The sequence below is a fragment of the Cinclus cinclus genome, chromosome 13 (genome assembly GCF_963662255.1).
Source record: "Cinclus cinclus chromosome 13, bCinCin1.1, whole genome shotgun sequence".
Lineage (NCBI taxonomy): Eukaryota > Metazoa > Chordata > Aves > Passeriformes > Cinclidae > Cinclus > Cinclus cinclus.
The window spans coordinates 19,740,246-19,763,470 of record NC_085058.1 but is presented as its reverse complement, the minus strand read 5'-3'; the positions used below and the strand labels follow the sequence as shown (position 1 = coordinate 19,763,470).

The following is a 23,225-nucleotide window of genomic DNA, read 5'->3' as shown; positions in this document are numbered from 1 at the left end:
TTTATAAACGAGAGCCTTCACCCATGAATCGATCAGAGCAGATGATAATATTGTTTTACCAAGGTGTCATGGATTCAGCAAAATGACTACACAGCAAAGTCAGTGAGGGATTGCAGCACGTGCTGGCTTAGCCTCCAGCTAATCCTGGCTGACAAAGGTTGGGAAGTGCAGTTAAAGCAGCTCTCAGGAGCACTTTGCATGGGGCCTGTGGCACCAGGGTTTGCACAGCTCACCAGTGGATGTTGTGCTAGAGCACTTTCTCCTCTCTGTTCTCTTATTTCTTAGCTCTATACTGACATATACTACAATTATATTTTTATGCAGCAAAGCTCACTGGGATTTCTCATGTCTGCCTTCGCTGAATAAACAGCAGGTCATGGAAGCACAAACATCCAACCCTCAGCTCTGTGGGAGGGTCAGGAGGCTGCTCCTTCCTGTTACACATGGAGCTCCCCTGTTTCCATTTTATGGGCAGTTATAATTGGAGGGGTCTCTGGAGTTTACGTCAGGGTTTGCATGGGGTTGAATGTTGAGGAAATATGAAATATTTCCAAGTAATTTAGAGGAGAAGACATCAGTGTGACTCTCTCCCTTATTCTCCATCTGGAGACTGATTCAAGACATGTGGTACTGTATAATTCCTGTTTCTCTTTCTCTCTTTGTGGAGATTTTCCCACCAAAGGAGGCAACTGTGCAGCCTGGGTCTTTATAGTGGTGACCACACTTAAATCCCAAGCTGTTCCCAGTACTGGCCATGCTGGGGAACGCTGACAGAGCCTCTCTTGCTCTCCTCATTTGGCTGTTGCACACTCTGATGGATTTCTGGCTGTAGATGAATCAACCCAATCAAATGTTGGAGCTGTTGGGAGCTCCTAGCCAGCAGCCTGCATCCCTGTTGGGGATGAGGAAAGGAGATGGGAAGAGGATTTACTGCTGATTGCCCTTGGAGAGGGGCCAGAGAAGGTAACTCAGGGAAAGACTGGGCAGAGAAGGCATCTCAGGGAAGACATGGCAGGGGCTCACAGGGACTGTCCTTGAACAAAGGGAATGTGGACTAATGAGATCTGTACTTGGAGAAAAGTGAGAGAGATTTGGACTCCAGAGAGAGATGTAACTTGGGAAAGGGGACAGTAAAAAAATAAGGCAGAATCAGTTGGGAGAAGTAAAAGAGAAGCAAGAGAAGGTCACATTCTGGAGCTGCATCCAAGCAAAATCCTTGAGAATATCTCACCTTCCCCATCCCAGAGCAGGGAAGTAAAAGACACTGAGGGGAGAGGCAGGAGAGTAGAAATTCAGGTATGTGAAAGGATGAATGAGAACAGAATTGAAAGGTAAACAGGCAGTTAGGAAAGCTCTGCTGCAGCAGGGAGAAACTGGATTAGCCTAGAAATTCCCTCATTTTCAAGGGGCTCCTGGGAGGTTAAAACATGTTCATCTCTCAGCCTTTAATCCCCCTTCCGTAAGGGAAGGGAAACCTTAGGCCTGTCATATCCAGCTGCAGTTCTGGGCAGCCCTGGTCTGTACTGGCTGTACCAGTTTGTTCTGAGCACACCCCTGCCCTCACCTGCCTGGGGACCTACTGATTTCAGTGAGGCACAGGTCTTAAAAAGTTTGAATGGCCTTCCTTGGTTTTGTGTTCACACCGCAGGGACAATGGGACAGACCAGGCAGCTCCAGTTTAACTCAGAGTTGTTTTATCCTCTGCATCTCCTGCAGCTCTTACAGTGTCACAGCAAAAAGGAGATCAGGAGAATCTTCTGCACAGCAAAACACTGCTTGCTTTAACATTTTACAAGGCATTGAAAAAAGTCTTCTTAATAATGACAGATACAGTGAATAACAGCAATAAAGGCATAAATACATTTTACCTACTATCATCTTAAAATTGTCAATAAGTACTATATAATGCTACTGTTCATCATCATGTGCAGAAGATAATAACACAGAGTTAGATAAATATCTGTGGAGATGAAATGGTCATAAAGGTCTGTGTGAGTGTAATTGCCACACTTGTTCCCTACCTGTTTTCCAAGAGTGGCACTGCACTAAATCTCTAGGAAATTGGCAGCACTGTTAATAACTGCAGGATGCTTTGTGCTCATTGAAATGACTGGATCTGTCATGGAAATGTGTGTTTTACAAACTGGAAAGGAATAATAGCAGAGGCACAGTTAGAAGCTGAGAATGGAGTGTTTCAGAATTCAGTGGCTCACGGGAAAGGCGAACATACTGGTTTAGCTTTGTTTTCCATATTGCCTTTAAATAGAAAGAAAGATTGGATCTTAACAGAATAAATCTCACATTTATTAGAGCTATATGGGCAGATTTACTCTCCTGTTGTTGTGTTCATACCTGTATCTCTTATCGCCAGGTTAGTGCATTTTGGATGGCTTTTCATATTTGTCTGTGCTACATAAACGTGTGCTACATAAACATGTCTGTGCTACATAAACTGTTTCAAAACAAAGAGGACAGCCTAAAAAACTTTGCAGCATTATTCCTTAAAAAAAAAAGAAAATTGTGGGGAAAATGTAAAAGTGTGTACTAAGTTCATCTGTTAAGCAGGCTGTCTTCTGTTTAATATTTTGTGAAATTGCTTCCATTAATTCTACAGGTGACAGCCATATTATCCTATCCCAACCCAAATAATTATGGTACATATTAAAGTTCAGTGGATATTATAATACGAATCTCCCCAGATAGGCAGAAAGCAATGTAAATTAAACAAGAAACATAACTAGGGCTTAGCAGCTCATTTTGTAATTTAATTGAACAATGTATCTGGTTGTTAATGGTGCTATGGACACATTAGATTGATATGTTGCAAAGGAAAGATGTTTAAGTAGAAAGCTAATTCCTGCTGTGATTATTCTCATGTTCCAGAGGAGTCATTATTAGTATTCTTTGTATAAAATTCATTAGCAGTAGCTGCTTGATCTCCAAATAAATAAGTTGGTTAAATTGTTAGTAGAAAAAGGCTAATTATGTAAATGGATTAGGTCGTCAATATTTCATTTCCAGATGCTTTTCTCCCTGATAGGTAATGCTTCATCTTCTATAAATATAGAATAATACAGTGCACTATTGACTAAGAATTCACCCCGTGGAGCTCAGAGCTCTCCTGCTCACTCAGGGTCTCTGCAGCAGTGGGGACATGAGGAGCTTCATTGTTCCTCCTTGCATTTCATTTGCTTGGAGTGCTCCAGCCCCACTGTTCCCATTCTTTGCTGCCTCTTTCCTTTGCAGCTGAATCCCCTGGGAGCAGCAGGGCTCTCTCACTCGCTGGGGACTTTCCAGACTCTTTCCCTCTTTGTCCCCAACTCCTGTCACTTTGGGTCTTGCATGAACTCCTCAACTCAGATTTGCAACCAGCAACTGCGTTGGTGCCTGCTGGAATTAAATCGCCAGCCAGGCCCTTTGCTGTGTTCATTTATTTTTAGTAAAACGTGATAATCTGAAGCTGCAGAAGTAATGCCCTTCTTATATACTGCCTGTGTTCATTGCAGTTTTGCCTGGCTTGCATCACACATTAATCTTTTATTACTGATCATTATATTAACTCTCACCTGCCAGCTGTGAAATGACCTGCAGAAAGACATTTAACAATTGCCTCCATCCACTGAGTTTACAGTATACACTTTAATCAATGCTCAGGCTTAAATTAATGCTGATAGGCAATTTCCAATGTCTGGCATCCATGTGATAAGGGAATTGGGCTTTTCTGGGCTTCTTTTTCTGTTTTTATTAACTGAAAAGGCCTATCTGTATTTCACGGTGGATCATGTAAACTGTGGTACTGACTCATTGCAGAATTTTGAAACCACTGAATTATGTCAAGCGCAAAATCAGCTGCTTTCTTCAGGACCTTTGCTGAGCTTTTGCAAGTAGGAAATAATCTGAACTCTTAAATTGGTTGTGTAGGACAAGGAAACAGACTTCTTGGCAGATCTCAGAACATATCCAAGTAGGGAGATATTTTTAACAGTGCATGGAAGGTGCAATTTAAAACAATCTGTGTGAAGTGTTTGCAGGTTCCAATTTTATATGCATCAAATATTAAAAATGTTGGCAATTTTTAAGAAGATTCTCCACTAAGGAGCATGGAAGTGATTTTTATTGAGATTTTATACTACTAAGCTACCCTGGAGTAGGAGAAGAAAAGCAAATTTAAGCTTTCAGTTACTCGGAACACACGCAACACACAAAGAGGTTTTTTCTCCTTGTTGGTATAAAGCTAGTGCAATGACAGCAAAGAAGACAAGTAAAACTAAAACATTGCTGGAGAATATTTTGCTCAATATTGCTAAATACACTATCCCTTTTAACCTTCCTCATCACTGAGAGGGCCATATGCTTTCAAGGGAAGTGCACAGTCCTCCTGTGATAAAGATAAGTCAAACAGGTGAGGGGTTTTATAATAAAATAATTTATTGCCTATCAGTTTCTTACAACTGATGCTCACAATTGTCACGGTCCAGGAAGGAAGAATGCATTTTGTGAATGAAGGTAATGTGAATTGATGCAAATTTAGCAGGATATAATTGGGCGTGGATGAATGCAGTTTCTCTGAGCAGCAATTTGCATGCTCAAGATATCCCATCACTCCAGTAATACCATCAGTTCAGCATGTTACTTAAGCAAATGAGCAATGATTGCTCTGTTTTGCATTTAATTCATTAACAAGAAGGTTCCTGTGTAAAAGCCGTGTCCTGCTGAGGTGTGGCTGTGACTGGGTCCCCTGTCCCCATCCCTGGCAGGTGTCAGGAGGAGTGTCCCATTGGCACCTACGGCTTCCAGTGCACTCAGACCTGTGACTGCCAGAACGGGGCCAAGTGCTACCACGTCAACGGAGCCTGCATCTGTGACCCTGGGTTCAAAGGCATCCACTGCCAGGAACGGATGTGTCCTGAAGGGTTTTATGGCCTCAAATGCAACAAGAGATGCCCTTGCAATATTACCAACACCCTCAGGTATGTACCTCATGTAATATTCTAGTGCAGGGACTGGCCCAATTAAAGCATCGGGAAAAAATTCAGTTAGCTACAACTCCTGTCCTTTTCTCTGTAGTTTGAAGTATAAACACAGAGAGTTTCTCTGGTTTGTAAAATTTGGATTTAAATGTCCTGAGGTTTGGAGCAATAAGCCTCAGTCCAGCCAGATACTAAACATGTATCTGTTAACAGTTCTGGTTCCACCTGAAACAGCCTGACATACAGCTTTATCCTGTAAATCTTCTAGGCATAAGAACCACCAGATGATGCTCATATGTATGAATGATAACCCACTGAAGTTTAAAAAACAGATACATATTTACTTAAATCCATCACTTTCCCTCTCTTTTATGACATGGGTTTGCTTGTTAGATCTATAGACAGCAAGGGATCCTTCAACATGAAACCTAATTTGCTTCAGCTGATGTCTCATGGCAAATTACCTTGTTGGAAACACTTGAGGCAGATGTATAAATAGACTGAAATCAATATTCCTGAGTCAGTCTGTGGAACTGTAACGGAGTTGACATTGTCAAAATAGACTCCTTGTGTGAGCCTGTTTTTGCTCTTTACTCTCTTTGTGTACAAGGAAAATATTCAGGAAAATAAATATCAGGGAATTATGCCTACAATGGAATGAACCTCGCTTAAAAGGTTAGGGTTTGATGTTTTATTCCCTTTTTTGCTTTTTTAAAGATCTGATTCTTGAGGTTCTTTTTACTATGAGACAGAGACACAAACAGACTTGAGCACTTTGAATTTGTTTTCCAATTGCAGGCTTGAATAAGTTTCCCAAACCTTGAAAAGAAGGAAGAATTTAAGACTCTTCCCTATTATCCTCTTTATTACCTTAAGTAACTCCTTGCTTTGTTTACTGACTGCTGGAATTGCTGTTTGGTGAATCTTCACTCCCTGTCTTGCAGTAAAGGGAGCCTGGACAGACAAACCCCCCTGGCCTGAACGGTCTGATATTCTGCAGCCACCTGCACAATGCTGAGACCCTCAACTCCCTCTGGATTCCCTCCTTTTTCTGCCCAGGCAGAGCCAATTTAGGGCAGTGTAAGCTCCAGGGGGAGGTGAAGATAATTGATGCCCAGGCAAAAATGCCCTTGATACAGACATTCTTCAATTTGGAACCAGACAGGTGGGGACCTGACTGTCCTGCTGATGCTGACAAACACACCTTGCCATCTTGCTGCTGCTAAAATATAAACACACTCAATTATGTATGCAAGAAATGGCACCTCATTTGTGTGCACACACACATACACACACACACAAACACTTCAGGCAAATGTCTGTGCACTTGAGATAGACCCTATTTGTCTCAGTCTTGGAAAGAAACAGGTGATTTTCCTTGTGTATTCAGCTGTGAGTGGTGAGGCTTTTCTTAACTGAAAGGCAGAGCTCACAATGGATTATTAAAAAACTTGTAATTGTGATGATACAACTCCTGTGCAGCAAGAGAGCTCCGGCTCAGTTTGACAGCAAGGATCCAAAGGGTTTGAGGCTCCCAGGGAGCTCTGTACAAGAGTCTCCCATCGCTTCTGATTATGTTGTGTATCATGAAATCACTGCAAAAATATCATCCCTGAGGCATGAGAAGCACATTTTGCACAAAAGGTTAGTGCTGTGTTGTACTGAGGATGGGGGATGCCTCAGGAATTACTGCACAGTGAGCTGAGGGAGAAATTCCTCCATGTCACATCACTGTGGTAAATCCAAGCTGAATTGCTTCTCAGTGTAAACTGCTTTCAGGTGTACAGGAGGGTGAGATTATGCTCGTGGTCAGCAGCTGACACTTGTGTCTTCACCCCTCCTGAGCCTGCAGAAACCTGTTTGTTTCCATAAACGTAGAAATAGAGTGGAAGGACTGCAGGTCACAGGCAAGGCTGAACTTGGCTGCAGTTTCTCAGCTGTGTGCTCAATTCATTAAGAATCTTTTAGGTGGGGTAGGACTGTGGGTTGGAGAGTGAAAGAATTCACCCTGTTTTATACAGAACTACCTGGGAGGTGCTGAGAGTTTGCCAGAGGATCTTTCCTGAAAGAAAAGACTTTCACCTTCCAGCTGTGAGAAAAGTTCTCAGAGAAGTTAGAGAGAGCTCAGAAATGGGGAGGATTGAATCCTCTCCCAGCTCTTTTCTGGGCATGTAGTCATTCCTACACACCCTGTCTGTGCCTGGGTGCTGTCTGATGGGAACATTTTATTCCTTCCCTCCCAACACTGCTCCGTCAGCATCCCTTGCAGCATCCTCTGCTGAGATGGTATCTCAGGTTCCTTAATAAATGAGTCTGGTCTCTCTGTTGATAAAATCTCCCTTTTGCCTACATCTTATCGCTGCTGTTATGGAACAAAGAGATACCAGCAAGCTGTAGATCAGTAAATGTTCTTTCATTCTTCCATGGAATTTCAGCTCTCCACTTTTCCACCAGCTCTGCAGTGTGCTGTCAATTGCTGAGCCAAGGAACATCGGAGCTGATGGAAAATGACCTTTTCCAAAGGCACTCCGTATTCTGAACAAATCTTTGTGCTGATTTTTAACCAGTCCCATACAGTGCACTTCTCTTCCCACCCACCTCTTCCCATTCCTCCCTGAGTGTCCCTACTCAAACTGGATTCTTCCAAAGTGACTCATTTACCCACAGCCATCTATTTTCCCCAAGAGCTTTTTAAGCTGTTAGCTTCTTGTTGTGATCCCTAAGTGTGGAGGATAATTATTAAACACTTGTGGAAGGTGAAGGAAACTCCTGTCCCTGAATTTGTCTCATTTGATCTGGTTATTGGAGAGTTGACTGGAATGGAAAGTTCTGAGGGCTTTGAGGAGTAGCTGAGGAAGAACTGTAGGAAATACACAATCAGCTTTTCCATTTTCATAGATCTGTCTATTTTAATGTCTGAAGAGATCAGAGTGATCATCTAGTCTAACCTCCAGCATGGTAATGACTGAAGGACACCATCCAATAATTTCTGCATCAAAGCACACTGAAAGGCACTTTATACAGGACTTTGAACAACCCCACAATTAGGTGATTTAGAATGTGGTGGTGACTTGGACTGTCCTTCCACAGGAAAGGGTACACCTGTAAAAAACTTCCCTCTGCAAAAAGTCCACGTTGAGACAGTGGCTGGAAGGGAATAATCCTGGCTTGTTCTGTCAGGCAGGGAGGGAAATGAACAGCTGGAATAGTCCTGGCCACCCACCCTTCCTGAGCACTGGTGTGGAGCCAGGTACCCTTGGTAGTGTCTTTCCCAGGTCAGAGATGTGAGAAGGAAGGAAGCCACCAGGACAAAGTCAAATGGAATGGGCAGATCTCCAGAGGCTCCAGTTACTGCCTCAACATCACCAAACCCCACAGAGCTTCTGTGAAATTCTGCCTTGATCCGAGTCAATAATGTGCTGGACAAGGCTGGCTTTGAAGATATGCTGGACTGAAGGAGCCCTGCAGTCTCAGTGTGGCCACTGCTTTGAAGCAAGAGGCATTTCAGTAAGGGAGAATGGATGTGATGTGGACACCATTAAAAAGAAAGCACTTTAAAATAAGTATTAGGCTGCTGATAGTGAAAATGAGATGACTGTTAGTGCTGTATAAACAGAAAATCAGGAAATTCACTGGAAGGTGTTTCTTTGGCTGAAAAATATGTGGAAAACAGATTCAGAATTTGGAACAGACGTTCCTGTCAAAAACACTTCTAATTTGCCTTGAGAAATTTACCTGGTTTTCTCAGATTTCCTCAAAATCAGATGCTTAAAAAATTTAAAGGTCAAAAATGCCTTTACACTTTTTAGTTCAGCTAATAAAATTTTAAAAAATAACTCTTCTATTGCTGTAAATGTGGCTCCAAAGCCAGGAATTGTACAGTAGCCTTCAAAATGCAGCAGAAGCCCTGGAACCCTTTCATTGTCAGCCCTGATATGTGTGAGGACAGCTCTGTTTCACCTCTGCTTGGCTAGAGCCACAGGAACACTTGGCTGCCTGTGTTCACTCCTGGTTTCTATTCTGCTTCTTCCTGAGATGCAGGAAAGTTGAAGAAATAAAAGTAGTTAAGATTCAATGCAAACTAGGAGGGATAACACTGCCAAACTCTGAAGAGTGTGAGGTTCCCTTGCTGCTCCAGCAAGAGTTGGAAAACAGATGTTGATGGGTTTGCCTTGGGGATCTTTTTGGAACCCTCCCATTCTTCACCCATCCTTCAGTGATCCTTCTGCAGAGGAATTGTTTGTATTCATTAATTTCAGTTTACTGGGGGCTGGAGAAATGCCTCACATGCACTGTGACTCCTGCTGGCAAAGAGTTACATCATGGACACATGGCCTGGGAAGGTGCACTCAGAACAGGGGAGGAGGAATTACACAGATATTTATAAAAAATTCTAGCTGTACTTCCTATTCAAGCTTTAGTCTGTCTCAAACATTTCAGCTTCAGTCCAAATAGCATTTAATTCACTGAGCAGTCTGGATGTATGGATGTTTGGATGGGTGATAGATTAATTTCCGGGCTATGTTCTCTATCTAGATACATCATTTGACCAGAATGTGGTTGTACAAAATGCTAGCAGAAGAGAAACCTTGACACACACACTCACACACATCCACACATCCACTATTCCTACCTTATGAGCTGCAATATATTTAGTATGCAACTCTGCTCACTTTAATTAATGGAATAGTTCATACAAACCAGAGAGAAAAAAAAAATTAATATAAAAACTTTATACTATTTAGTGATATCAGCTGTAGATCTTGAAAGGGTTTCCAAAGGAAAAAAAAGGCATCATTTTGGAAATGGGAAAAATGAAGAAGAGTCAGTAAGGTGGCCAAGATTCCCTGGCAGGATTAGGAAGAGAACAGCTGCCTTGTGCAGTTTGGGAAAACATCTAAATTTCAGCCCTCATCAAGTTAACACTGCATCAGGCACCTGGATTGTCAAACAAGTGCTTTGGAGTTAGGAGAAAAACAAAACCCTGATCTGCTCAGGCTGATAACAAAATTATCCTTTCTTCAATGGGAAGATTACATGGATGGAGAGACCCAAAGATTTGCAGGGGATTTTCCTGGCTCACAGTCCCATGAAATGTGGACAAGGCTTTGATGGGTCAGAATATCAAATTTCTACTGGCCTTTGTTTTGGAGTCCAAGTTCCCAGTCTCCAGTAGATTCTTCTGGAAAGTCTGTTTGGTTTTGATTCTTGTTTGAGTGCAATTCAGGATGAGGAAAGTCTGTTTGGTTTTGATTCTTGTTTTATTGCAATTCAGGATGAGTTTTAGACCTTAATACATAGCTTGTATCCCATGCAAAAATAAGCTGTCCATGCTGATGAAGAAGCCAACCTCGGAGTAAAAATTCTGAGTGTAGTATTTTCTGCTGAATTGTCATAGAATGATTCAAAATGCCCTTGTCATATATTACCTTTGAAATATTTAATTTATCCACCAGATGCAGTTCTCATGGAAGGACATGACACATGTAGTATTAGTGGTAAGAAAGAAACACAAAATTAGTTTCAAAATCTTTAATGTTGAGCTTTCTGCTCCTATTAGGTAATGATTAATAGACACGGGGGGGAAACCTGAGCTTTTATTGTTTTCATCTGGAAGTTAAGAGGTGCTTTGTGAAAACCATAATTTCAGGGACTGCTTTGTCATGGATGGCAGTTTGTTATGCTGATGAATTGTTTTAATTAGTCAGTAAAACACTATTTATGATGAAACGTTTGACACTGAGAAAATTTGATCCTTTTTAGTTGCAGCACTATATGACCAGTCTCTTCTACCAGAAATTGCCTGAAACATGGTTGGAAATTACATTTTATGAGGTTACCTTGAAAATTAACATATACAATATTAATTTTATAGGCGTAAAGAAACCCATTCAGTCACGTCTGCATTCTTAAACTGTTGCAATAAATAATCATAAAGGAAAAGAAATTGTTTCTGGGATGCAAAACACCAGGAGACAGGTCCAGACAGAGATCCCACCTTTTAGAAGTCTATTTTTCCTGTTCTGAGAGTAAAGAAAACAGGAATTCTGGCAGTATTATTTCTCATCTCTCTCACTGAGGACTGAGCAGTGCCATTACTGTACAGTGCTGTGGTGCAGAGGCCACCAAGTATGCTGAGCTCTCAGGTGCAGCCTCACACTCCCAGCTGGCCTCAGACAACATCCCCCAGAGACCTCCATCCCTTCAAACCAGGGCTTAACACATCTCAGCCTTCCTTCCCCTCCTGTCCCAGCCACAGCCTCCAGCTGTGGGAAGGTGATGCCCTGAGGAAACCTCGAGGAGGAAAAATGCCCAGTAAAGATAAATTCTTTCATGCAGGAGGAACAGAGGGGTGAGTGTTCCACCTACGGGTGCAGAAGGACCTATCCCTGAACATCTTTAGCTGTCTGCATTACAGCCAAATAGTGCAGCACACACCTGTCCTACAGCTTGTAAGGATTAATGGTGTGGTTGATGTCAGTAATCCAAGTCACATTGATTTGAGAATGGAAGAGCATAAACTTCAAGGTGCAAACTACCCAGTGCTGTGGCAGCTCCCAGATGTTTGGAAATGCTGGTCTATTTAGCACCAGATTCTCTATTCACTTCCCAAATTTTACAGCTTCTCATATCCACCATCCTGAAGCATTTCCAGGCTTGTCCTGTTCTTAGCGTGACACGTGAAATGTTCTGGGCTGTGGTTTTCCTTCCTGCCCACATCTCACTAACATCTGTCTCCTCATTAGTTGTCATCCTCTGTCTGGGGAGTGCAGCTGCAAGGCTGGCTGGGCTGGGCTCTACTGCAACGAGACGTGTCCTGTGGGCTACTACGGCGAGGGCTGTCGGGTGCCCTGTCCCTGCCACAACGGGGCCGACTGTGACAGCATCACTGGCAGCTGTATCTGTGCCCCAGGCTTCATGGTGAGTGGGGCTGGGCATGGGGAGGGCCTTCATAAGTGGCTGCAAAAATAAAAAAGGGTTTTAATCTGATTTGAAATAATATTTGCATAAAAGCAGCCAAACATGGGTCATTTTCACTCAGTCTGTGCTAATTCCACATCGCTGTCCTTTGAGCAGTGTCAGTCTATGGCTGCTGGTTGTTTAGTTAACATCACTGTTCTAAGTTTATTACTGTTATAAAGATAAAGATATGGTTTCCCATAGTATATTCTAAGTCAAGACATAACAAAAAAGGTGTCAGATTATTGTCTGCCTGGAAGAGAAGAGAAAGAATTCTCATGGCCGTTCAGCATGTTCCTTGTCAGTCACACTGTGATTTTAATAGATGAAGGTATTTTAAAATGTTACAAATGATAGAGTAATTTATGTCTTTTTTGAGCCTGTGTGGCAGGTGTCTTTTACCTGAGCATCAGAAAGAGCTTCAGACATTCTGAGGTAAACAAGCATTGCATTTTATAGGTGAGATATAAAATGGCTGAAGAAACCAGCCAAGATGAAAACATCAAAAATTCGGAGTTAACAATTGCCAGGCTTCAGCAGAAAGTATTGGGCCCTGCATCCAGGTGTCCAATCCTGCTAAGGCTGGGCAGAATGAAATTCTTGCCAGTAAGTTCCCTGCTTATCTGTATATGAAGCTGCTCCCCTTCAGGAGCACACATGGAGAAGAAGTGCAGGCTGTGTTTAAGGAACAATACTTCTTAAAGGAAAAAGAATACTTTAAAGGGAGAATTCCACCAAACTTCACCAAAAGTTGACTTTCTCTGTCCTTCATTCTACGTTTTCTATCCCCACTAGTCTATCTATGTTTTCTATACCATTGTAACTATTATGAGCTGTAATTACTAAGTTTACTAGAAATCAAGGGACAGGCTGAACAGCTGGGACAGATCCATAGTGGGGAGGTCCTGTATGAGATTAGTGGGATGCCAAAGACTTTTTTGCCTCCCTTCCTTCTAATTCCACACCTGAGCTTGTGATTCCCCAGCTGGCATCTGCAGAGCTGTGCAATTGGAGTTATGGTTTAATGTCCCTTTTTTTTTTTTTTTTTTTTTTTCTCTGCCTCATGTCAGCAGCTGAAGCTGAAACTTGGAGCTTCCACTGATTTCCTGGGGTTGTCTCAATGACAGGTATTATAAGATTTATTTAGGTGTGAGGGGCTGGACCCAAAAGCATCTGTGCAAGATAGTGGTACTTAGAGATGGAGAGAGAAAAAGAAAAGAAAATATCTTTGAGGTCAGAATCCCAACTCCACAAACAGAAAACAAGAATTTATCTTCTCTATACAGTAGTTGATACACAAGTGGAGGAAGGATGAAGGCAGCAGCATGTTAGTAACAACTACAAAATAAAAAGATGCCTAGATCCTCCTTCTTCTTAGGAATGCTGTCCAAATTTGCAGCACAAAAACATTTAGGGACCTTTTACTGTACACAATTTTAAAAAGCATACCTTGTCCAATATACATTGCCCCAAGGCAGTATTAGTGCAGGCAGAAAGCCTGAGAAGTTCCTATTGCATTGCTTCAAAATAATATTTAATCTCATAATAAAGAGCTTTCTTGCATTGACATTTAAACAGCTTGGTTATTGAGGATAGCTCTATAATCACTGAAGCATATTTAGGCATTAGTATCATTGCTCTCACATAATATACTATAATCTCTGGCAATTAGTCCATGAGGGGAAGTAAAGCCTTGAAATTGCTAATTTATTGCCTCTGAAGCATATTTGTCATTCGTGTGCATGCCAGATGAGCTGCAATGGTTCTTTCAAGTGCTGCAGAACACAGGCTGTGCAGAAAAGTTGCTGGGGACGTTTTCCTCCCAGCCCGGGGCGTTGTCCTGCTGGGATGCTCCAGGCAGGGAGGAGGGGAGCTGGAAAAGGCTGTGGGGCCAGAACCAGGCTGGAAGTGCCTTATCCCAGTGGCACACTCCAAACCAAGCTTTTCTTTCCGATGCTGCTGCTTGGCTCTTGCTGAGGCAGCAGGGGAGCTTTGCCTGGGGGTAAAGCTTTGCCCTTGAATTGGGCGAGTCCACCAGCGCTGGTTCTGAGCTCAGGATGTGTCCTCTGGCAGAGCTGGCAGTGGAGTGGTGCTAACACAGAGATGGGCAGAGCTAATTATTCACAAAAGCCATAAATTAATCCCTCCTGCTTTTTTGAGTATCAGGTTTGGCTCAGGCAGCCACACGGGCAGGAATTTTGCCACATGATTGGAAAGAATAAAACCAGAAGCAACATCTTGTATTTTACAGCAATGTTTGATCTACACATGATCCTAGGGCAGAGCAGTCTGAGGACTACTCAGGAAGGGGGAAAGGAAGAGAAAATGGTGGGAGATGGGAGATAACTGCAGAATTTGTCTGCAAAGGCAGAGAGGTTGGACCCACAGGACTTTGGGATTACTGGCTGCCTGGAATATGCAGTGCCCAAGGAAGGACGGTGTTTTCCTGACAAAGCACTCCTCCTGCCCACTCCTCCAGCACAGATGGTGGGTTTTTAACTCACCCTGCCTGTGTCAGGGCGCCTGGGCTGGGTTTCAGGATGAATCATCTGCTCTCGCAGCCAAAACAGGGACATTTTGTTGGGATGCAGAACAAGCCATTAAAAACACAAAGCATCTGGTCACCTTTATTAAATGTATTAAGTGAAAAAGCAGCCATCTCATAGGCTGCCATGTACGTGAGCAGAGCACTGAATGTTTGGAAATTTAAGAAGATTCAAGTTGTAAAATAAAAATGTATATGGTAGCTTAAGGAAAATACATTATTTATTAGCAATGACATTTCCAAAAATTAAAATGCCCAAGCTAAATTGTGACGAGCTTGCAGTTTAGGATAGAGTTTCAAAACATCTTCCGTCTTATTTTTTCTGTGAATGTTTTGGGTCAGACTCAAGAGCCAGATTTACATAAGTCTGGCTCTGAACCCAAAGGACAGTGTTGTAAAGCTGTTATTGGGTATTAGGGTATTTGTGTGAGGCGCTGCTGTGACTGTGATCCCAAGAAGGGATGACTCTGTTTTACCTGTGCAGGTTCTGAACCACCCTGCAAAACTGGGTGTGGATTTAACTGAGGGATCCACAACCCAAACCAGGCAGTTCTTGGAGGCAGCATGCAGGGCAATGAAAACAGAATAATGGTAGAGGAGACAAAATAAAATCCTCCCCAGAATCACAAACCTACTCCTTATTGCTCCACCGGCATGTTGGGAATGCTTTGCTTCCTGCATCCCACCTGTAAAGGAGGATAAAGGCTGTATCAGTTTAACTCAGATGATTGCAGGGAATCATCATTACAAGCACACCAAGAGGGCACTTCCCTCCAACTGGGACTTTTAACATATTTGAGGGTTTCCTCTTAGCACTGAAGTGATGAATTGCCAGCATGCTCTTCTGAAGAATGGTTTTGTAAAGCTGTTCTGCTGCCATCTCGTTTGTGACCACAAGAAACCTGGCAAACACACACAGGGAGTGCACAGATCAGCCCTAAAAAGCACCAGGGGAGACTCTTGGCTGGTAGAAATTGGATCCTCACTCCCACGTGGAAATGGCCACTGCTTGCTATAAATTATCTGAATGCAGTTATGGGGATGGTGAGAGGGGTTATAGTAACTCGTACCTCTCCCTCCTTCTAAATTCTGCTCCAACATGTTCTCCTATGAGTCCATGGAACTCAGGTGTGCAGGAGGGAAATAAAAGAAAGCGGGACTTGCCATGTCCTCTCTCTCTTCTTTTGTTTTTGGTTCATTGGATTTTATTCCTGTAATTCAATAAACATGGTGGAGAAGGCCAGAGGATATGAATTAAATATGACAGGAGACCACAGGAATCCTGACCTTGGGTCTCACAAGGAGATCTTGAAACCAACCCCCTGCACGTACCTATCAGCATTTTAGCTGCTGAAATCATTATAAATGCTACTGAGCTACAACTAAGTTCACCTTCTCCATTGCACAGCTAATTGCAGCTTCCCTGAAAGCAGTGGCTATCTAGAGACCTCATCCTGTGCTATGCCTTTGTTTTTTATAGATGCTTTGTTTTCTTCTTTTGAAAAATGGGTTTAACTTCAAATGCTTCCATTCTGTGTGTTGTGGCAAGGAGAGATGTAGTTAAAACATTTCTCAGCCCAAGACACTCTGAGAAAACTTTTAACACTTCTCTGTGGAATGTGTGGTCAGCTTTTACTTCAGCAGGCATTTAGGTCTATATTTCACATTCAGATGACAGAACTTCTATTACTTTAAAGAGTTCATCTATTTATGCTGCTGTTTTTTGAAGACCTGTCTGCTTTTATTGAACCCTGCATGCTGGCAAGCAGAGCAAGCACTTCATCACCAAAATGAAAGAATCCATTTTGACATTTCTCTATTTCTTCTCTATATTGGTAGATCCCACACAAGCCAATCACATGCTGCAAAGTATGGAAACTACAGCAGTGGTGATCTCTTACTAGAAGATTTTTCAGCTTTTGGAATGGTTCTTGGATTCCCTAAAGCTTTCCAAGATTTATCCCAGTGCTGTGCATCCATAGCTATTTACATCTTCTGTTGGCATTGTATCAAAATTGCATTTTAAAAGCACAATTAATGCCTTTCAAATATATCCCTATAAAGGTGCTTATGTGTATGGATCTCTGGCTGGGCTCAGTGGGAATCCAGGCACTTAAACACTGAAACACAGACTTCATTTGGGTCTGTAAGTCCATAATTTTGTCTGGCATGCCTGAATTTCTCAACAAAATGCTTTCTGTACCACAGGGGTGCAAATTGCTCCCAGGGTTTATGTCAGAGTAAAACTTTACAACCTACCTGCACATTGAGTAAAAGTCAGCCCTTGTATCACACAATGAACAATAACTCGAGCACTTAGTAAAAATAAGTATAAATTATAGTGCTCTAAAGCTATTCAAATGCACAGCAAATGCTCACCAAATTTTGCAATGGATAATCTCTTGGTCAGTACAAACACCCACACACAGACTCAGACCAGTCTTAGCCTGCTCTTTGCCTACTCACTGAGTAAAATGACCAATTTACTGTTCCATAGAATGAGGAGGACCATGATTATGGTCTACTAGAGGCCACAAACTCTTAAAGGTCTAGTCTGTTGAGTATTCCAGCCATAGCAGGCTTCCTTCTGGCACATACCATATCTCTTGTTCCTTGAAAAAAACATACAGGAGGGAAAAAACAATCTTTATCTTTATATTAAAAAAACTGTTCTCCTGTCCTACACCTTTAAAATTCTCTCTATTGTCTAAAAGGAAAAAAAAAATAGTAAACAGAGAGAAGCACCTTATCTTATCTTCAATTGAATTTTCCCTGAAGGACCCAAGTCCCAGGTAGGTCTGGAGAAATTTGAAGCATCATTGCCTGTAGGTGTTTTTTAAACACACAAGGTACAAATTTATCAGAGTATTCCCCCTCTTCTACATATTAACTTTCATCTTTATTCTAAATGTATCATTCTTCACTATTTCACAAGGAAGCAGGGGAAAAAATGGATGAGACTTCTTTGTGTAATAAGCCTGTGGTTCAGTAGTAAAATTATTTTATAAATTTCACAAAATTCTTAATATAAAAAATGAACATAAGGCTGGAAATAGTGGATCTGGTTTGGGGGCTTTAACTCATTTAAATGATCCATTTCTCTTTGAGATAATTCCAAAAGTACTTCAGTGGAAGCTCATCGCAGAGCAACAGGGCACCTCATCAAAAGGTTTAAAAAGAAAAGACGAGGGGAAAAAATCTTCAATAGAGCTTGTGTCCTTTTATCCTTGATTTACCGAGCATATCAGTTACCCCCCTTTGTTAAGAGCTCTTTTCATTTCTAGGTATAAAATAAATTCAACCATTTTATCAAGATGTTCTTGTTACCAGCCACCAGTATAAATTTTACTTGCTGTAGGTGGGGGAGAGGTTTTCTGGCACAGCAGTTGTCCAATTAACTGGAGTATCGGAGGCAACAGGAATGGTTTGCAGGGTCTGGTTTCATGAATTATCTGGGTGCAGGGGAAGATGCATTTTCTTCTCACTGGTTTCCCATTTGTGTCCATGACCCAATGTCTCAAACCCATGGAGAAGGGCAAGGAGCTGAAGCAGAGGGGATGAGGAGAGGCCCCCTCACCGTGCAGGTGGGTCTGAGCGTGGCCTGCAGCTGCCAGGGCATGAATTATTAATTGATAATAAAAGTAAAACAAATTATCTTAGAAGCTGTGGAGCTACAAGAGCCTTGTTTGCCACTGATTTCTATCCTCAGTCCTCCAGCCTCTCCTGCCCCACTGCAGCAATGCTGTCAGGTCTCCTTTGATGCTTTATCTGGCAAAAGACACTCGGGTGGTCTCAGGGACCTCGGACTCACTCAATCTTCTGACTGCAAACCAGGTTCAAAGTACCATGGATCACATTCCCTAAAAAAGAAAAGGGTTTTGCCTGAGCAAAGGTTGAGTATTAAGTCAAGACAGAAGAAATTGATTCTTACTCTTTGAATTCTTCCTGGTTATTGTTTTTTCCTTTGTTTCACCTCAGTTATCCAAAAGTTCTTAGCAGAGTTAATTGTATGAAGTTTGGGAATATCCTGCTGTAGCCATGACTAATTCCTCAGCTACCCCTGAAGTAAAGAAACACAGACAGGGGAAAGGCCAAGGAGGACTGTCCTGGTGATCCCAGAAGCAGCTCCAGAGGGAAAGTCCCTGCTTGGATACAGGGAGCAGTGAGATGCAGCTGAAGAGTCACCAAAGACCTGGCAGATTCAAAGTGTTCTGAGCAGGTTTGAGAGGCTCATTTTGTCAAAGCCAGCAAGAAGGAAATGCAGTCTCTTTGATAACAGATATCAATGTCAGTTTTATGTCTGGAGGTGATGTGAAAGGCAGAGATATGGGAAATTCAACTAAAATAACCTTAAAAATGGAAGATGTAGCTGTGCCCTGGGAAACCATGGTGGAAGTAAAAAATTATATTCACCTGGTATTTAAGAAGTGAATAAAGATAAAAATCAATCAGAACGGCACAACCAGGCCCCCTACACTAACTATAGCTGCATCCCAGATCCCTCTTTCCTGGTTTTGGTCTCTGAGAAATGCACTCTCCTTTGAATTTGCATTTTTTTGGTGTCTTCTAGATAGAGATAAAAGCTTAGCTGGTTTTTTTTGAAGCTTACAAATTACTTCACAAGTGGATGTGGAACAAGAAGTGGATCTCAAGCAGGCAACAAAACCTTTGTGTTCCATACAGTCCAAGAGTGAGCTGAAAAATGATTCTCAAATGAAGGAACTGACACTACCACTGGGCAGAAGTTTTCCTGTCATCTGTGCTGCCAGTTGGAAGGTCTGAGTTTACAAACTGAAATCAAAACATCTCACACACAATGTTTTGGTACATTTTCCATATAAATAGAGCTGATCACAGATCACTTGCACTTATCAAGATTTCTGCATAGTCACAGACCAGATGAAAACTGCCTCTGAATCACATCATGATGCCCCTTTTCATTGATGACATCTGAATTTTCTTACCTGCTTCTCAGTGCATACAAAAGAACATATTTGTGTGTATGCAATGGCTGTGCTTTGATTTTTTTTGTAGTCCACTGGGGCTAATAACAGACTATAAAATTTTTTTCATCCTAAAGCTACTCAGTATGATGAGTACAGACTGAGAATGATCTTCCCTTGCCTGTGCAGTGCCCTGCATGGAATGATTTGGTCTCAGTCCAGCTCCCTGTGGATCAGTGTGTACATCACAATCCCCATTTCCATCAGCAGCCACCAGCAAATTTGCTGGCACATTGAGCCTTTTTACCATTTTCCCTTCACAAACCATTGCTTCAGGTCAAGCCTGGTGATGGGGCTGTGTGATCCATCTCAAGGTCCCTGTAGGGCTTTTTCTGGGCACAAAGAGCGCAGGTACTGAGAGCTTTTGGAGCAGCACCCCTTGTGAGCACTGAGAGCCACCCAGCTTGTGCTGCCCCTTTCCCAGATGGCAGGTGAAGTTGGAAAATCAGTCCAGCTGTGGGGTGGCACTGCCACACATCGTTCAGGGGCAATGAACATCACCTCAGCGCAAGGGAGCTGGGTGTGGGCTAAGCCAGGATTTCAGTAACAACTCACAAATGGATTCTTCTGGCTCTGCTGAATTACAGGAGGAGATAATCTCCATTCCATACCAACAGGGAAGATCATTAAGGGGAGGCCACCTGTGTATTCCAGGCTTTCAGACCAAGCTGCTCCCCTATTGATTTTGATATCAGTGTTTTATATCAGTTTTATGGAGGTTCTTTATATCAGTGCTGTCAGTCAGGCCCGGTGCTGTTCTCTCCCGGAGCTCCTCTGGACCAATTAGGGATTTCTGCGGGAGCCTGTGTTTTCCCAAAGCCTGCAGTGCCCCTGTCAGCACCCGGCTGCAGGAGTGGGAACAAAGGCTCTGTTCCCACCTCGGGGCGTTTGGTGGATGCTTTAGAGCAGGTGAACTATTGTACTGCAGTGTTTAACAAGGTCACTGAATGCACGGGGCACGGTGGCTCCCGCTCAGCTGTGCAAACTGCAGCCCTTTCTTTGAATTCAGTGGAACTTTTCAGAGCCTTTTATGACCTATTCCATTTCATTTTTCTCTGCTCAGTCTCTTGTCAATGCACAAACTCCAGAAATGCACAGCTGTCTGTGACAGCTCAAATTCTACTTTGTCAGCCCAAGTTTACCTGAGCTGCTGCCATCAGTGGGGTTGTCCCAGGTACACAAAAGTGGGGTTTGCCTCAGTGTCTGCCTCTACTAATGAGAACTTATTCTCTCCAACACAGAGCTTATAATTTGATAAGAACTCTGAGCAAGTCCCAGGTCTTCTCTTTCTTCTCATATTTACTTTTACTGGGCTCTGCTGTGGTTTTATTTACCCGAATAACTCAGAAGTTTTCCTAAGTGGGTCCAAAGGAGCCAACTTGGTACAGAAAGCCTGAAAGCCTCTGCCTTTGTTGCTAGTTGACATATTTCATGTGTTTTATCCTTAATTGGCAATATGGCTATGTCAAATTGCATTTCCCTTCCTGTAGCCTCATTCAGAACCAGTGGAGCTCAATATCCTGCTCAGACTAAGTTATTTGATCTGAATTTTGCAGAGGGATGAACTGCTTGCCAATAGCAGTGCCTCCTTTCATCTATTAGGCTTCCAGATGCATATAACTTTATTCACACTATCTATGGCTCTGTGCATGAAAGTGTTGGTAGCTGACTCTCCTGGTAGTTCAAATTGCAAACTGACTTCATTAAAACCTCCTAAGGACAGGATTTAAGTCACAGGTTAGTTTTGTATTTTATTTTCTGTGCAACTGTACTGTCAAGGACTTTGTCTTTCACAATCAGACATGTCTAAATGAAAAATCCTGATGTTGTTTTCTTATGCCAAAGAGCACCTGAAATGTTATCAGATCTCAAACTCTTTTGCCATAGGGTTTTGATTTAGGAATATCTGTGAGAGTTTGAAGGAGCTATCTCTTATCAGCCTGTGGGTGGCCACCTGGTTATTTACCAGCTTTTCAGAATTACATCACAAAACCCATTAGCTTAGAGCTGACATCTTTTCTTTTTTAGATGCTGGATTTTTTTGCTTTGATCTTCTCACCTGTGGACCCTGCAGCTCAGCACCAAGGTCCACCACAGCTGTTGGCAGCATCAGCCTTGTTACTTTGTGTTTTCCCTCCACGTTGCTACTTCCATGGCTCCAGTGCTCATAGCAAGGGACCAGTTCAGAATTCCTGCTGTTTCCAGCACTTTTAGCTCCTCCTCGACTCAGTCCTTCAGGGTGTGGACACAAGTTCAGGTGTGCACTGATGGACTGGTTCCAGGCTGTGCTTGGACATTGTCCTTAATTGCACAATACAGCTGTGGAAGAAGTCTAAAAGAAAGTTTGCAAATAATGCAAAACTATTGGGATTGTCAAGGTAGTAGCAAATCTGGGGAAAGATTCCCGTTCCTGAATGACTGGGTATGTTGAAATTCAGTGTTTAACAATGCACAGTAATAGATGATAGGAAAATAATGTTAAGTAAATACACAAAAGATGAGTTCTAATTTAATTCCTGCTATTCAGGGAAAGAGATCAGGCAATCACTGTGGGTAGTATTCTGAAAAACTCAACCCCTCAATGAGTCTGAAAAACTCAAATGAATCCAGAGTGCTTGACAAAATAGTTAGAATGATCAGGATGAGAATAAAACAGAATGGAAAAGCCATTTTTTTGGTATTGTGTAAATCCATAATATATCCAATTCTCAAATTACTGCACACAGCTTGGCTGATTCCTGCTTACAAAGGATAGAATAGAAATGGTGACAAAGATCATCATTTATATGGAATGATTTCTATAGAGAGTCACTCGATAAGCGAGAACTCGGCTCCAAAAACAGATGGCTGAGGGGGGACATGATAGAGATCTGTGGAACTGGGGATGGTGCACAGAACATGAACAAGGAATGGTTATTTACTATTTCTAATAACACAGGAACAAGGGCCAACCAATTAAATGATTGCACAGCAGGTTAAAAACAAAGAGAGTGCTTTTCACAGAATGCGTAATTAAGTTGTGAAATGGTTCCCATAAAATGGGAATAACAGTGGGATGATTTTGCTTAGAAAAGGGGTCACTGAGGGTAGGGATGTGAGAGGTCTCTCACTCCATGGGGGAAGGGGAAGAAGGAATGCATTCTTGCTACTTATCACAGTATAAGAAGTTTCCCAATTAAAAATCAAGCAGTGGGTTTGAAGCAAGCAGATAAAGATGTTTCTTCTCCTTTGTATTTATAATTAAACTGTGGATCTTTGTGCCAGGAAACATCATAGACGCTGAAGGTATAAATGATGCCTTTTATTTCCTGTTTTAGCTGATGTCCTTTTTGCAGAACTGTTCAGACTTTACAGCCAGAACCCACATTTATTATTGCAAAAAAGTCAGGAGGCCACAGCTGCTTTACAAGGTGGATCTTGGACTGTGGTACTCAGGCTGTGTGGATAGAGCAGAAACCATCTCAAATTTCCAGGCAAAGGTATTTCCATTAAATAGCTGGGAGAGAATTGACAGGCAGCTCTGGGTTCCCACTCTGAAGGTCACTGCCTGGCACTGAAATGCTAATCTGTATTTCCAAATGGCTCCTGTTAGCCACTGCTCTGCTCTGCCCAAATCTGGGGATAGAAATGATGGAACTGCACACAGTGTGTCAAAATTTTTCCTTTGCCAAAGTGGTAACCCCGATTTTGATGCCTTCATTTAAAAAGGGAAAACAAAACAAAACAAAACAAACAAACAAAACCCAG

At 42.3% G+C, this 23,225-nt stretch overlaps 1 protein-coding gene across 2 annotated transcripts in view; it reads left to right on the top strand.

Moving 5' to 3' along the window:
• The window catches only part of MEGF11 (multiple EGF like domains 11), a 192,443-nt gene that overhangs the window by 106,423 nt on the left and 62,795 nt on the right, over window positions 1-23,225 (top strand). For both annotated transcript variants that reach the window (XM_062501836.1, XM_062501835.1), the window contains exons 8-9: window positions 4,758-4,970; window positions 11,717-11,891. In XM_062501836.1, the coding sequence (XP_062357820.1) occupies window positions 4,758-4,970; window positions 11,717-11,891 (388 nt within the window). The remainder of the gene's footprint in view (window positions 1-4,757; window positions 4,971-11,716; window positions 11,892-23,225) is intronic.